The 16,636-nt window shown below is 46.2% G+C and overlaps 1 protein-coding gene across 1 annotated transcript in view; it reads left to right on the forward strand.

Annotated features, from left to right (window-relative positions):
* The first annotated feature begins 2,620 nt into the window (after positions 1-2,620).
* The window catches only part of RORA (RAR related orphan receptor A), a 712,204-nt gene continuing 698,188 nt past the window's right edge, over positions 2,621-16,636 (forward strand). The window contains exon 1 of the mRNA XM_060621049.3: positions 2,621-2,860. Coding sequence (XP_060477032.1) covers positions 2,695-2,860 — 166 coding nt within the window. The 5' untranslated portion in view covers positions 2,621-2,694. The remainder of the gene's footprint in view (positions 2,861-16,636) is intronic.

The raw sequence follows: 16,636 nt of genomic DNA on the forward strand, positions 1-16,636 counted from the left end.
GCTTCCCCAATCCGGGTAATTTACACTTTAGTAACAATGATTGACAGTTGAGGAATGTATCTAACTCACTTTTATTTTTCCCTTGGGGAAAGCACTTTCGGTCCCAATTGTTTTAAATTGCAGAAGCAGTAATTGTTTGAGAGAGTTAGGAGGAATGGCTTTTTAGAGCTGGAATTTACCACTGAAGGGAATATGGATTCTATCTTAATTGACTAAGGTCACTAGGGCCATTTTCAGGAAGGTCTTTCCAGGGTGAACAAATACCAGCTTAGACAAAGGCGAACAGCAAAGGAACCATTTGAAGACTCGGGGGAATAGACTTAACCAGAAAAATGTTAATGAGTTGCTACTGGTACCTAAAAAGGAGCCAGGGATAATTTTTGAGCCACTTGTATCCCCAATAGAATTATTGGTGAAATTTAAGATGAAAAGGTTTTTAAAAAAAATAGTTTGAAATAAATATGGGGCAGTGAGTGTATTTTGAGATATTCACTTCCCCAGAGGAACTTGCTTATTTATTAAACTGTGCACTTTGATATATTTGTTTACTCAGAAAAGTCAAGAGTGACATGCTAGGTCAATTGCATCAAGAACATTATTAACAGGCTAACCAGTTGTAAATGGTGTGAAGGCTGTTCTGGAAATCTGTGCTTTGATGTATGGGGAAACCCACGCATCTGATTTGGGATGGAGAACACAATCGTGGCTCTGTTAGTAGGCGCCAACAGACAGGCTAAAGCCAGGGATCCTTGCAGAGACTGGATTAAGGTATCAGAACCGTTCACATCTCATTTACATCGCTCCGAAGAGTGGACCACACGTTTTGCTGATTAGCACACAGACCATGGCAAATAGCACTGTGTATCTGAAATCAGACCAAGATCAGTAACAGTAACACAAACCATGTGTGAAGTTTGGCACATGGAGGTTTTTCTTAAGCTATTATCTAACTAGGTCCCCCCCCCCTTATTTTTAAAAAAAAAACATTTTTCCAAACCAGGAAGGTAGCAAAAGCAAAATGTTCCCTACTTCTCCCTCCCATCCCACCCCCCTAAATACACATATTTATGCCACCTTCTGGTATATAATAATATTTTGTATTGTTAAAATTTGTGAGCTTTCTGAAAGGAAGGTGTGTGTGTGTGTGTGTGTGTGTGTTAAAAATGTACTGATTTCAGGCGCCTGGGTGGCTCAGTCTGTTAAGTGTCTGATATCTGCTCAGGTCATGATCTCACCTTTCTGGGTTCGGGAGTTTGAGCCCTGCATGGGGCTAGTGCTGACACTGTGGAGCCTGCCTTTGGAGCTGCTCTCTCCTCTCTATGCCCCTCCCCTGCTCACGCTTTCTCTCTCTCAATAAATAAATAAATAAATACCTTAAAAAAAAAGTAATGATTCCATCACTGTCTCCACATGCAAAAGGAAATGGTAGATTGAGTACTGAGGCAGAGAAGCCAGGCTACTACCACCTGAATGTTTTCTACTTATCCAATTTGTATTGTTCCTTCATATAGAAGTTGGGGTCAAGGTAATATTGATGCAGTTCTCTACCTTCTGCGGATTTCATTAAACACCTACTATGTGATGGATGTGTTTCAATGGAAGGGAGGTGTAGAATGACGATGTGACTTACTAGCAACCGTTAATTATCTGAATTTTATCATCCAGATATTATTTATGTATCTTCAGTATATCTTTTATGGCCGAGACTGTATGTTTAATAGCAAAATTACCAGTGGGAATTGGCAATTAGCGGCCACACGGAACTAGATGCGGTGTGGCCTATTTGAATCAGCTTAGATAGTCATCAACCAAACAAGCCAAAGTTTTCTTCAGTAGAAACTACCCTGCCAAGTGGTTTCTGGATCCTTCTCAGAGGAAACAGCAAAGGAGCTGAAAGCCACCTCTTTCAACCACACCAGAAATTGGCTGTCCACGGCGATTCTGGACTCAAAATCTGTTTTAGACACCAATGTATCAAACCAAGACTGGAAACCCACTGGACGTCCCGTCCCGAAGTAATAAGTGCCACGTCCCCCCCCCCCCCCATTCCTCCTCCTTCCTTGGGGTGTCATCCCAGGTCGAATTCCTTTTTAGTTTCTCCTCAGTCCTGGGGTGGGCTGGCAGGAAGCTACCTGCGATTCCCCAACGTGGAATCATTTGTCTCTTCTCAGGCTGGCTGCAGATGGGGACGAGTTGTGTTCCCGAGAGAGTCTCAGAAGTAGGCACGGAATCATCTCGCCGGTCTTAATTTCTGTCCCTGGGCTGGGGAAAGGGGAGGATCGGGGCAAGGGAGCCTTTCCCCTCCGGCCCCCTCTCCTCTCCACCCCCCCCCCCCTCCCGCCTCCCAAAATTGGCAGCCAGTCGGTGGCTCTCGGTCTGGGGTCTGGAGGGTGGGGAATGTGGGTGTGGGGGCCGGCTGGAGAAGCTCTCGCTAGCGCTGCCTGTGGCCAGACCCGCCTCCCAACCCCTCTCGGGCGCACACTTACGTCCACCCAGACACACTCCGCGCGCTCCCTCGCGCTCTCGCTCGCCCGCCGCCGCCGCCTGCTCTCTCTCTCCTGCTCTCCCTGGTCTCTTTCTACCCCCCCCCTTTTTTTTTTTTTTTTTTTGGTACCATAGAGTTGCTCTGAAAACAGAAGATAGAGGGAGTCTCGGAGCTCGCCATCTCCAGCGATCTCTACATTGGGAAAAAACATGGAGTCAGCTCCGGCAGCCCCCGACCCCGCCGCCAGCGAGCCGGGCAGCAGCGGCGCGGACGCGGCCGCCGGCGCCAGGGAGACCCCGCTGAACCAGGAATCCGCCCGCAAGAGCGAGCCGCCCGCCCCGGTGCGCAGACAGAGCTATTCCAGCACCAGCAGAGGTAGGAGGCTGCGAGAGGGGCTGAGGAGGGGGCGGCGGGAGCCCGGGAGCGGAGCGGGGGCCGGCCGGGAGCGGGCGCCCGGAGCGCGGGGTCCGGGGCCGCGCGCGAGCCTGCAGCGGCGCCCCGAGCCCGGAGAGCCCCCCTCCCCTCCCCCCTCCGCCCCCCAGAAATGTTGCAAACTTTTGCAGCCCGTTCTCGGGTTGCAGGAGGAGAGGGGGGCGGGGGAGGCGGCAGGAGGGTTGACAGCCGGCGGGCTCACCCCCAGGCTTTGATTTTTCTGCAAAGAGGAGGAAAGATGCGTAGCCCAAATTAAATACGCTCCCCCAAAATACGGAGAACCGGAGAGTGGGGGCCCGGGAAAGAAACTTTTAAAGCGGCAGTGCCCTTTTAAGAAGGAAAAAAAAATCCGTTTATGGCCACCCTCCTCCGGCGTTACCTTTTCTCCTCTTGACAGTTTTGGCCCCGGCTGCCCCAGACGGGGTGTGTTTTCAGCCCCCCCGCAGAGCTGAGGGGGTGCGGGAGGAGTGAGCGACCTGGGAAGCCCCGAGGGTGGAGAGGGGGCGCTTCTGGATCTGGGGGCGACGTGGGCACCTTCTCTGGACCACGGCGGTGGGTTTGGGATTTGGAGGAACGGCTGGAGGAAGGGGGGTGCGGGCGCGCGAGGTGTTCGCCAAGTTGTTTGGCGGGCGCGGCTAGGGGAGATCCGCAAGTTTGCAGACCCCGGGTTCGCAACCCAGCGCCCAGGCTGGCGGGGGGCGTGTGCACGCCAGCGCGCGGAGGGCGGTGGTGGTGTGGGACGCTCCACGCGCATTCGGAGTGAGCGTTTGCAAAAGCAAACAAGCAGAAACAGAAAGATCGAAATGCACCCAAACTTATTTCTGCCCTGGGAATCCTTCCCTCTCTGAGGTTCAAGCGTTTCTGTAAGAACCTGGGAATGGTCAGCGAGAGTTGAATGCTGGTTGGATAGTGCGAGAGATGTCCCCCCCACCCCCCCATACACACACCTACCCTGAGCGATTTTTACACTTCATTTTGGAGAGTATGTGCGGTGGGGGGGGGGCTCCATTGCCCCCTCTTTGCTTTTTTCTAGTTAAAAGTCGAGTGTTCGGGAAAGCTAACTCTCTTTCTTAAAGGTGTGGGAACCTGATGTGTGTGTGTGGGGGGGGGGGGTTTTGGGGGTGGGGGATTATTTATTTGATTGCGCCTGGAGTTTGCAAAGAACCGGAGGAAGCTACGGCTTTAATTACTGTTGTAAATAATGTATAAATCACGCCTGTCACTCCGGAGGAAGCGGGCTCGCTCGAGCAGCCCGGGGCTGGGGATCGGGAGGATCTCCAGCCCAGGCTTGGGCACTGGCCCAGCGCGCCCCCTCCTCTTGCCATTCGGCTTCTGGCGGCGACTGGGGAGGGCTGGGGAGAGGCGAGTGGGGGCCCGGGAGCCGCTCCCTTCCTCTCGATGTTATAGTTGGAGGTAGGAATATGGCTGATCATGTGCTGGCTGTTTTACAGTATTCACCCCCCCCCCCCCACCTTAGCCACACCCCCTGTCCGGGCGCTTTCCCATTCACGGAATTCGAGTACAGTAAAAGCCATCAGGATGACACACACGAAAAACATTTAATTAAAGGCGATTTCCGAGGAGTGAACACGCTGAACCGCGGTTTGAGCGGAGGGGGGGGGGGGGTGGATCGAGGGTCGGGGGTAAAGGGAGGGGGATCAGGGCTGGGGGCCGGGTCCTGTCGCCAGCTTGGTGAGTTTGTGTGTGGAGAGCTTTTGGCTGCAAAGAGTATATTTAGACCCTGAGACGGTGGATTTGGAATGCGAGCGGGTTATGTAACAGGGTTAATCAGAAACACTGGAGAAAATCCCCTTCATGTGTTTCTGAGTTGTTTTTTTTTTTTTTAAAGCGGGGGGGGGGGGGCAGAACATAGTATATACGAAGCCACACTAATTTCTGGTTTGTGCTGCCACCCCCTTCTGTGTTAACCTCCCCCCTTCCGTGTGTTATTAGCATCTTCAGGTGTCATTCTTGCCAGAAGGTGTTCTTGCAAGAGACCAGGGTGACAGGCTGCAGAACTGACTAACAAATCTGTAACTTGCTGTTCTTGCAAATTACATAACGCTGGGCATTCAGTACCACCAGACCCCAGGCATAGCAAAAAGGGGAGAGGGAAAAAGTAGGGGTGGGATGCATCTTGCACAGCTGACCTGTTGACCTTTATCCCCTTGCCCCCTAGAGGATCACCCCTTCCCCTCACTCTTCTTTGAACCATCCCCTAGTCCATCCCTCCCAGGATTTACTAGGGGGAGGGAGAAGAGGTAAGGCCCAAACACTCAACTCACATCCTGCACGCAGGCACTAGGTTATATAACAGTCTGAATGGAAAAAGGAAGGTCAGAGATGGAGGCATCCTTTAGCTAACACAGCAGTAGTAATAGCTTCCAGAAATTATGTGCATTTGCAGACTTTAACCTCAGATGTAGTGTCTGCTCCTCAGGGATACCAGTCTTTGTGTGTGTGACCTAGGGAGAAAAAGAGAGAATGTGTAAGTACGCCTGGTAGAGGAGAGTGATTTGAAAATGGGAAATGTTTGGGTTTTCAGATGATGTAATGGAGTTGGCAGAATATGCAAGCCGGCTCCCAGAGTGTAAGCAGCAAGAAAATTGGAGCTGGCATCCAGTATTAATGTTGCATAAATTACAATATCGGAGAGAAATTAACCTATACACTAGGTGATTACGCCTTTTTAATACTTAAAGCATAAAGGCACACAACTCAAAAGGAAAAGCAAACATCATCACCTTATAATTAGCATTTTCAACCTCAGGGAGGATTGAATGGAGTTCTTGGCATTGGGTGAAGTGGGAAGCTTTTGGATTTGGGAGATGCTTTCCAGAGAGGTAGCAGGGTTAGCTTCCAGCCAGTCGATGTTGTGCAGTCCACAGAAACTGTGGTCTGGATTCTCATGACATTGAGGTGACCTCATGAGACATGACTTAGGTGCACTTGAAGCTGTTGCTGACTGCCACGCTCCTGGGAATCCCCGTGTGAATGGACTGCGTACCCTTAAGTGCCTGAGCTGCCAAAATCGGATGCGTGACTTTGTAATCTGAAATTCGGACCTCCCCCAGTCCTTAAAACTAGCAGAGATCCTTAGCGCTTGTACTGAAACTGTCCTGTTTTCTAGGTGGTATTAATGATGGCTGGTGTCATTCAGTACCATCTTCACAGAACAATGAAAGGGAAAAAAGAAAGGCAAGAGACAACATGGGAAGTAAGAATGAGGCGGAAAAAAACACAGCGAATCTTTAATTTAACAAGGCTTTCAGAGACTTCAGGGAGCCATAAGCATTGTGACATAACTGTTGTTAAAAACCCTTTTCCAGAATCTCATTATTATATGCATGCCAGAAGCTTACATATTGTACTTCCCTAAAGTTATCCTCACAGGGCTGTGTGGCACGCAGTTGGTCTGGAACACTCGTGCAGTAGGTTGAAGGCTTTTAGGGCAGGCCAACCTGAGGGAAAAATCGAAACCAGAAGACGGGATTAACACTGAAAAGCTCAGTTGGGTTGAGATTGAACCCCCTGGAAACTCAGTTGAGATTGACGTAAAATCAGTTAACAAGGCCTGTAGTTTATTTGTAGCCCTGAGGACTTCTAGAACCACATAACCCAAGTGCTTCACCTCCACACCCCGCTTTCAGTCTTGGCTGATTCACTTTCTGGGAGGTGCCCTTCTTGCCTGGCAATTTAGAGCCCTATCTAGAGATCGATTCGCAGATCAGCTTTTCTAACATGGTCCTGGCTCTCCACCCTGAGCAAATAAATGATGCCCCATAGTTTGAAAGAGCTACTGGCTGGGATAAAATCCTTTGCCGGAGGGATGGGATAATTATTTTTTTAAACTAAGGGACTTTAATTTTCCGGTAAATTGCTCATAAAAAACATTTCTAATTAGAGCCTTAAAAAATGTAATGGAATAATTTTAGAAAATGCATTTGGTGATAGTTGTGATAACCTTTTTTGTTGCTCCCCCCTTATTTCTTAAAAAGAATTGTATTATTAATCCAAAAGTCAAATCCTGAATGGCTAAAAACTTTTGTAGCAGACTCATTTTATGTTAGTCACCTTTTGGAATTTTCCAGAACCTACCGGCATGATGAGAAGCCTTGGCTGTAGAACATGTCTCCCTTTCCAAAGCTGAAATATGGAGCCTGCATGGAAGCTCCCTAACTATGAGACCCTTCAGCTGGTGTTTTCAAGGCAGCAGAGGTGACAGGCGGTACACGCCTAGTTCCACACCAGGTTCCTAAGTGGGATGTAGGGAGGTGTGAGAATATTCATTGTTGTAGTTGTACCTCCAGGTGAAATGTTCTGAGGATTTTTGGTGACGGCTGAATTTCTTTTGGAAGTGAACTGACCCCTGTCCAGAGCTAACTTTTGGAATGCGAGTGAGACAAGCCCATGGGTTCTGATCCTGGGGCCACACTTTTGTCACATCTGACTTAAGATGCGCGTTATTTCTCTCCATTCTCCCATTTTTGCCTCCAGGATGTTGTGGTGTGATGTTTGAAGTGCAGACTGGGTTGGATGTCTCTGAAAATTCTTAAGAGTGTGCTCTTCTCTGTGCCCTCATCTTCTTAGTCTACTTGATGGATTGTGCTTCTTAGGTTATATTTGTACTTACGTGTCTATAGAAGCAAAATACATAACTACATTTCACGTGTCTGGGAAGAAATAATGATGTGACTGCCCTGTGTGCAAAAGACTATGTTTTCTAGAAAATCCAGCTCTCTCCATGTGACATAACGTTCTGCTCACCCGCTTTGTCTTCCGTGAGCCATTGTTCAGGAACTCTGAGGTAGACATCGTCTGCTCCCTCAAGGAGATTCCTGACCAGTCATCCCAGATTAGTGATAGATTCTTCTAGAGCGACAAGAGTCTGCTTTGAAAGGCCTTCCGGTTCCAGAGTGAACATTAACTTAGAATGTGGAATACCATAGTTTGAATATGAAGACTATCTGAATGTGAAGACTATCATCCTTGTTGAGAACTTCTACGAACAGTCTCTCTGTCCCTCCCTCCCTCCCTGCTCTGTTCTCCCTTCTGTCATTTTTAAAGTAGTGTTCTGGCTTTTTGGGGTGTGGGGGATTGTGTGTGTGTGTGTGTGTGTGTGTGTGTGTGTGTGATTCATAATGGGAAGTGTTGGTTTGGAAATGAGCTGTTCAGTTTTTCATTCATCTTACTAAACTGTATGTTAAGAGAAATAAAAGTGAATCATTTTGAATTAGTGCTTTAAAAAAAAATTCTCCAGATAATCAGTGTTCAAGTGTTGATTAATATACAGTAAATCATGATTTTTCTATTTTTCTATAAGGGTACCAAGGCATTACTAATGAATTCGTTTTTCTGGCTAACGGTAGATTAACCAGAAATCTTTTCTGTCTTTTTCTTGTTGAATATGCTTTTTAAATGTGCTGGTCCCCTTTCCTACCCCGGAAAGAACATTGGGAATGTAATTGAATCTTTCTTTGAGGTTTGAGGATCTTACAGTGCCACAGGGTCACTGTTCTGAGGATGAATTCTGATTGTACATTATAGAACTGTGAATGGAGACAGTGCCAGAGATTGGACTAAATCTGCCATGATCCCGGTTTGAAAATTGTTTTCTTTTTCCATTAAGTCCTCGATATCAGTATGTTTTGTTATTTGCCGTTTTTGTTCTCTAACTTGCAAGGACCAAAACGAAAATTCCCTTTAATTAGTTAATTCTGGTTAACTGAGGTTTTTACTTTCTAGGAAAATTGCACCCTCAATCTAGAGCCCTAATTCTTTCCCTACAGTTATAGAGGATGTAAAGTCATTCTCAGATATTTAAGAAGACTGTTGTATTTACAAATAAGTTATGTAATATATTACCGTAGCATTATATAACTTCTCTCCCGTGTAATAATGGTGGATAAAAATATCAGCTAATTTTGCATCTTCCTTAGATATACTGAGGGGTATCTAATAAATCTTAAAAGCTAGGAAATTCTGGGTTTGAGAGAAGACTTTCAAGAATATCAATAAAGAACATTTAAATTCCCCTAAAGGAGATTCTCCTTTAAAGTGTGGGCCTTTGTTCACCGGGCCAGTATGGAAAGCCTCCCCAGGACCGTGCCATCAGAGGCTGACTTTCTCAGGGCCGCCCCACCTGACTTAATGATAGTCTGCAGTTATCTTCTGGTATCTTTGATGTCTCAACATTGCAGATTCTTTTTAGGAGTCATGGTGCTCTTCTGTGACAGCCCAATTATTATTAGTTTGTTTTTGGAGTAAGGACATCAAGGAGATTGTCTAGAGAAGGCCTCGGAAGGGGGGGGGGGCACGATGAGGAATACGTGTGCCACAGCTCGTGGCTTGGCTTTTTGCTCCCACTTTTACAGGCTGAAGTTAAAAAGAATTACAGGTAACAATTCCCTTGTGTTGGTGGAAGAACTGTTTTGTTTTGTTTGCTTTCCTGACAGATGTTTATGGCCTCTGTTGACATGTCACCATTACAGACTGTCTTATCACATTATGTGCCGTGGCACATTGACGGTGGCTTGGCCCTGTGGCCTCCTGGTGATTGTCTTGTGCGCACAACCGAGGCGCTGGTGGCCGGCTGCAGAGCCCTCCGCGGTGGCCACCTCCAGTTGAGAGTGCAGGTTTCCCACCCCCTTGAAGGTGCTGGAGGTGCTGTTTTTCCTGAAGCTCAGTCAGAGGCTGGAGCTGAGTAGGAATGCTTGCAGGGTTTAGAGGCCTCATGATCTCCCAGCCTCTCATCCTCTCTAGCAGTGTTATTTGAGTTTTGATTGTGAACTATCTTAAAGTTTTTTTGTTTTTTTTTTTTCTGAAATAATCAGGAAGTCCCTCCATCCATGAACAGACAGCGATAGATGAAACTCTTCTGGGGCACAAGGAAGGGTGCCACTTAGTACAGGATCCTCAAGCCTGTGAAAGAGGCAGCGCCTTGTTAAAAATACCTAGCTTACTTCGGGGGAGGATTTGGCTGAATACTGATGAAGTTTATGAAATATGAATGTAGTGAAGTTGCTGTACGTAAGTGGTAGGCGTGTGTGAAAGAAGTAAGAAGAAATAAAATTGTGTATAAATGACACTCTGAAACTTGATGGAATTGTATACGTGACAGGAATGGTGACGTTTGGGTCTGTGCTTAATGGGGGAAAGTAAACTGGCTTAAAATCTATATGTCAAACTAGATGCGGGACTAACAATTAGAGAATATAAGATTTTTGAACATACTTTGTGAGCAAAGAATGCTACCGAGGATAAACGGGGGGAAAAACTGAGGGACCAACACTTGAATTTATGAGGAGGTATGGTAATCACTGTTTTAAGTAATCCAGACTATTAACTGCCGTGCTGCTAGGTAGAGAATTCGTTAGCCCAACAAAAGGCATAAATCGGAATTTGAGGTTGTGTGGGAGAAATCCTCTTGATCCCCAAAGCATAAATGCATGTACTGAGAAGAAAGCTGCACACGATGTAATTTTTTCTGTCTTATCCTGATTAATTGACAGCCAACTGTATGCCTCTTTCCTGAAGGTGACTTTACAATCTCCAGACACAGACATTTCTCTCCGAAGTGGAGTGAAGGAAGGAGAACCCACAAGCTAAAGTGTGTTTCACTAGGTGAAGTATTTTGGGGGGAGAGATAAGGAGGGTGCAGCAGGGGAACGGAGAACTGTGTACAGGGATGGAGAGTGTCTGTTTGGGGCTGGGGAGTGGGGGCAGTGAATGAAGAAAGGAATCTCTGGAGGGAAAGGAGACTTCTGTGCAAAAGAAAATGAAATTAGCATTGACTCTGAAATGGCTGGGAATGTGACTTTCTAATTTTAAATTATCTTTAACAAGGGCAATGAAAAGAGGAAAAGTTGACACTTTGAGAAGTTATGACGAACTTGTCGAGAATGCCAATTGACAAAGGCAGGTAAGGGAATACTTGGAAAAACAGAACAAGAACAGGTCTGAAGGGCATGATGATCTTCTTCCTAGTGTGTTAAGGGAATTGGCGGGCATGTTTATTGACTCTTCCAATTAGTTTTAAAGAAACCTGAAGAAATGGACAATGACGGAGAAAAGCCAACCAGATGTGATTCTCCCCTTCCAGAAGCAGAGAGCTTATCTCATCCCATGTGATCGATGCCGGTCCTGGGGAAGACTGACTGTGTAGAAGTGAATGGATTTCCAACATACCAATCACAGAAGAAACAAGGGTATATTTAGCAAGTCTAAAACCTCTTCGATAAACTGCATTGCTTTTCATTTGCACCGTAAGGTCATAAAGCCAGTGGATGGTAAGAAGGCCGTGGTAACGACACAGCGTGTACTCCCAGGAAGTGTGTGGGATGGGGATGTTATATCTGAAAGGACAGGGCATCTGGGAGGATGAACTGCCCATAACTCTCAATTGTCCAGGTAATGAAGCATTGGAAAGCAAAGGCAAATGAAATACTTTGATAATCAAAAATGATGCTTCCTGTAGTGATCCTATTAGTTGACTGATGATGACAAGTGTGAAATTGTGAGCTGTATTTTTACCATTTCTGGCACTCATGGCCCATTTCTGTTGAGTGCATTTATGCAGAAAGTGGGAACCCGGACAATTTCCATAGACCAGGCTGTTAACCCAGAAGATGTAAAATTTCACAGCGTGAAGGATGAGGGTTGAAGATTAGCGAGGCTCTAAAATTTCTTGAGGCCCTACAAAGAATCCGTAGAAGAACTGATAACTACACTGATTGGCTCTGGGAAGTCCTAAAGCTCGTGTTCTAACCTTGAGCTGTGAGGGTGTGTGCTGGGTATGTGGTGCTCACTCATGGTGTTGTCGCTGGTCATGTTCTGTTAGCCCAAAGCCTGTTAGAGACAGAAGGGACCTTATGAATCATGTATCCTGGCCCTCCTGGTTTAAACTGACGCTCACAGAGGTGTAATAATGTGCCCGAAGTTCCGTTCCTAGTAAATAGCAAGGCTGTGAGAAGAGTACAGGTCTTCTGCTTCCACACCCAGTGTTCCTTCCACGTGGATGCTGTGCCAGGATGCTCAGAAATTCCAGGAATGTACAAAACCAAGCTCCTGCCCTCCTGGGAAAGCCCCCTGAGGATACTACAGTGTGTACACAAGTTAACCCAGCACGAGATAGTTGACACGTATGAAAGTCAGTGCGCGCCACGTGGGTTCTGCAGCAATAATAGAACATTATCAGTAATTGTTATTTTTTTTTAAATCCCACTAGGCATTTTTATTATATACAAATGAGCTTGTGAACTTGTGGCTGTGTCCAATAAGACCATTCTAAAGCACAGTGACCTTGCTGTCTGTGGCTCCGTGCTCTGATTCAGTAGGAAGTAAAATACAGGCTCTGGTGGGGAATATCTTGTCATTAGCGCCTGTGTGGGCAGTTACGCTAGCTGGAGCTGGCCACAGGGGAGGCGTCTCTCAGCAGCTGCCCTCTTTCCTCGAGGCAGAGGATTTATACAGATGTTCAGAAGCAAGTCTGCCAATGGAATGCTATAGAGCCAGGAAAAATCATGTTGTAGTAGAAAAATAGCTTTTGACGGGAAAATGGCAGTCACTTATTAGTGAAGAGTAGTAACTTTCATAGTAGTATACACAGAATGTCATCATTTTTGTAAGGAATTACCGTGTGTGTGTGTGTGTGTGTGTGTGTGTGTGTGTATTAATATGGACCCATCTACACCTTGATAATGAAATGATAAGATGGTTATTTCTGGATTGATTACCTCTGGTGTTAGTTTTTTTTTTTCTCTGTGCTCTTCTGTATTTCTGACTTTCCTGTGTTACACATGTATTACTTTTGTAACTAGAAAAAAATAAATCTTACCTTTTTTTTTCTCAAAAAAAGATTGTGTGTTGTGAAACTGGGGGTACTTTGAAGGAACTAATTCTGAGCTTAGTATGTTATACAGAATTTCTGGGTGTTTCAGGATAGGCCAAGTTTACTGGCCCAAAGAGTAGTACCTTTGATGGTCACATTCAGCCAGGAACGTCAGGAAGACAAGGGTCGTTCAGCTTGAATGTGAAAAAAAGTGTCAGATAGTGGAATTTCTTGCTCCTCTAGGACACTGTCTTTTAAGTGTTTATACCGTGACCTCCAATGCGAGAAACATACTACATTGTGAGGCAGTACACACAACACACACACAACACACACACACACACACACACACACACACACACGGCACATGGGTGCAGTAAACTTTTCACGTAAAATGTGTATCCTTTACCTATGATGTGCTGTTATTTTTGCTCTATTATTTACAGGCAAGATACAAATCTCAAGCCACCAAATTGGTTTCGTGATCTGTTTATGGGCTGCCTCTTACAGTTTTAAAAACCCTGTCCTGGGTATGAGCGGGTGGCCTGGCAGTAGGAGGGAGGGTGTGAGGGATGGACTGTTTCCACAGTAACTGATGTTGGACTCCAGGTGTTACTCATGATTTCAGGGAGGAGGTGGGGGAGGGAAAATAATGTAAATACTTATTATTTGTAATCATATGGTATCTTTATGCCACTTTTAGCACATGTTCATTAATACCCTGTTACATTTAAAATTAAAAAAAATTTTTTTAGATTTATTTATTTTTGAGAAAGAGTGAGACAAAGCGTGAGCGGGGGAGGGGCAGAGAGAGAAGGAGACACAGAATCGGAAGCAGGCTCCAGGCTCTGAGCAAGCGGTCAGCACAGAGCCTGACACGGGGCTCGAACCCATGAGCTGTGAGTTCATGACCTGAGCTGAAGTCGGACACTCAACTGACTGAGCCACCCAGGTGCCCCAATACCCTGTTGCATTTAGACATGCATCTGCCTAGACTGGCTTAGAATGTAAATTCTGGGATCCCCTTTGCTCGGGTTTGTTGTCACTGTGTCAAGGCACGAGGGTGGCATTCTTTGATTCAGCAACTGTTTTCTGAGCCCCTTGCTTGTGCCAGGCTCTGTGCTAGGCTCTGGAAGAAAGCAGCAAACTGAAGAGGTCAGATCCCTGCCTTCTGGGATTTTATGTTCTAGTGGTGGCATCTCTCAGTGGAGCCCATGGTTTGGGTCACTTCTGATGATTCTCTGCTATGAGTGTCTTAGACTTTGCCTTTTTCAGCCAGTTCCTCATACGTGCTTTGACCCTTCCCCTCTTCTTCTTCCCAGCCCAGTCTCCCATCTCACGTCCCAATCTCTCTTGGCTTCTTGAAAGTCTGCAGTCATTTTCAGATAAGGCTGTGAGGTAAGACTCACCCTCTCCCTCCTGCAGTTCTCGTGACCCCTGCCTTCTACAGTAGTCAGTCATGTGGGCCTTGCTCACGCAGTAAGCATGCAACCTCTTCCTTTGCCAGGTTCCTTTATACTGTCTTACGGTGTGAATTTCCTGGGTAGGTGTCTAGTCTGTCCAAGAAGACCAGCACTGTGGTTTATTATTTTACCCCTGCACAACGCTTTGCAACAGAGGAAGTGCTCATTAGCTGTGCAGCGAATCCCTCTGACATTGCCCTGCCAAACTGGTCACTTTTTCAGTAGATTCAGCTCTACATTTCCCAACTCTGCCAGCGTAGCTTCTATTTGCTTATATTTCCAGCTGGGCCTTGGGTTTGGACCCAGCTGCTCTTGTTTGTCCCATTTCTTTCTCTCTCGGATCCGCCAGTCCTCCCCTCAGTAGCAGGTTCAGACCTGCTCCAGTCTTGAGCAACGCAGATGGAGGAAGGTTGGACGTGTCGGGAAACAAGCGTGCATGGTTGTTACATGCTCCCTGCTGGGAGTGAGACAGACCTGGGCCAGAGGCCCGGGTGTGCTGGGTGCTGGCTGTGTGACTTTAGGTAAGTGAATTCACTGCTCAGTCTGTTTCTTTTATCACCTAAAAACTAGAGATGTTTATGATGCTGGCTTCCCAAGGTGGTTGAGGATCACCTGTGATCATACGTGCGTGGCACCTGCCAGGATGCCTGGTGCACATCAAGTGTAACTCTAGTGGTGGTGGTGATGATGGGCACATACAGAAACAGGGGGTCCACTTGCCCCCTCTCGCCTGTCTCCTCCTCAAGGTCTTCGGCTCCCTTTCCTTAGAGCATTTCTCCCTGGTTCCGCGTGGTCGCTCTATGAAACAAGCAAGAGCATCTGAAGGCATCTAAAGCCTTTTCCTCCTTTTCCTGACTGGATCTGCCCCAGTCCCTCAGCTCAACTACCATGGGCTGGATTCTTGTGAGGACGAATCACTTAGGCTCAACCCTGTCAGCCACTTGGGCTTCCGGAGCTTACACCCCACACCTTCCAGTGAACCAGAAGAGGGATATGTTTGCCCGTCCCCTTCCCCCGTCCGTACTATTTGTTCAGTCCTGCTGGCTGCCCCCTCCAGACATTGAGGCTGTGGGAGCACCCTCCTTCCCACTATGCTCCGGAGCTCTCTCCCGCCTCATTTCTCAGCAACCCGTCATCATTCCTTGCCCTCCCTTCCCCTTTACTCACTTTCTCCTCCCTGCCAAAAATCACGTTGGAGAAGCCTGTCTGCGAGGGTTCCATTCAACTTGTTCTACATTAATGCTCCACTACGGTGACCCACTGCTGAGTCTTTCACTTGTAATGTAATCTAATAATTTACATGCACTTTGCAAGCAATACTCTCAGAGACTCACAACCTGCTTGAAATTGCTCTGCTGTTACAGCAGTTGAACTGATGAGAGAGAGCAGTGTGAGAAAGAGTAGTTATGGGGACCACAATGGTATTGGGTAAACCCAGGAAAATAATGTTAGTGTAAGGTGAAGGTGTGCTGATGGCTTATAATATCCTTTCTTAGAGAATCAATTAAACTCGCTGAGGGTCTGGTATTGATTTTGACTTATAATTGGACTAGGATCGGTCAAAGTATAGCCGGTAGAAGCATTAGCAGGAAACAGGAAGAGGACCAAGAGTGGAAGCCTGTCTTTCTCGGAGGCTGTGAAAATGTTTTTGTTTGGATACACTACGTGACTTTTACAGAATTAATTGACACTCTGATTAGGTTGTTTTATTTCTTTACTCAAAGATGTTGGAAGCCAGTTCTCATATGCAGTAGTAATGAAAATAGAGTAATGCTGTAGTAATGATGCCGTTGTAAAGTGAATTACACCATTAATTAAGCATCTATTTGGTCTCATTTGTATTGTGCTAGTGTGGGTGATACACATACACAGACGTAGAGTAGCTGGTTTTTAAGAGACAAACTGTAGCTGAGAAGCCCCGATCCTATAATAATGAACAGTCAGTGAAAATAAGCCATTGTTCAGTGAAAAAATTTTTATGTATTTATAATATATTTATAATATACTTACGTGTCTATATAAAATACACATATTTTGTATATGTATGTATTTACACATACATGCACATGCATCCATATACACATATACACAGGCGCATGCATATGTTATGACTGTCAGGGTGATCAAGAAAATATAGGGTGACTGTGGCTTAGAAATGTTTGCCTTCTGTTGCCTTTTAACAAGTTGGCTAGCTTGCATGGGGAGAGGTGTCTGTTATGGCAGGCCAAGTCAATAATGGTATCAAGGACAGGGTTTGAAAACAAAGCTTTGTGTATTTTTTGCAACCGTTTGGTCCTTATTATGGTGTCTGAGAATCTCTATTTATTGATATTTCTCAGGTGGGGGAAGAAACATTAAGGCCCAGGAACTAGGGTCATTTTATTTTCTGTCATTGATCTCCCAAGGAAGGGCATTGGCCAAAGAACT

Source organism: Panthera onca, chromosome B3, assembly GCF_046562875.1.
Source record: "Panthera onca isolate mPanOnc1 chromosome B3, mPanOnc1 haplotype 2, whole genome shotgun sequence".
NCBI classification, from domain to species: Eukaryota; Metazoa; Chordata; class Mammalia; order Carnivora; family Felidae; genus Panthera; species Panthera onca.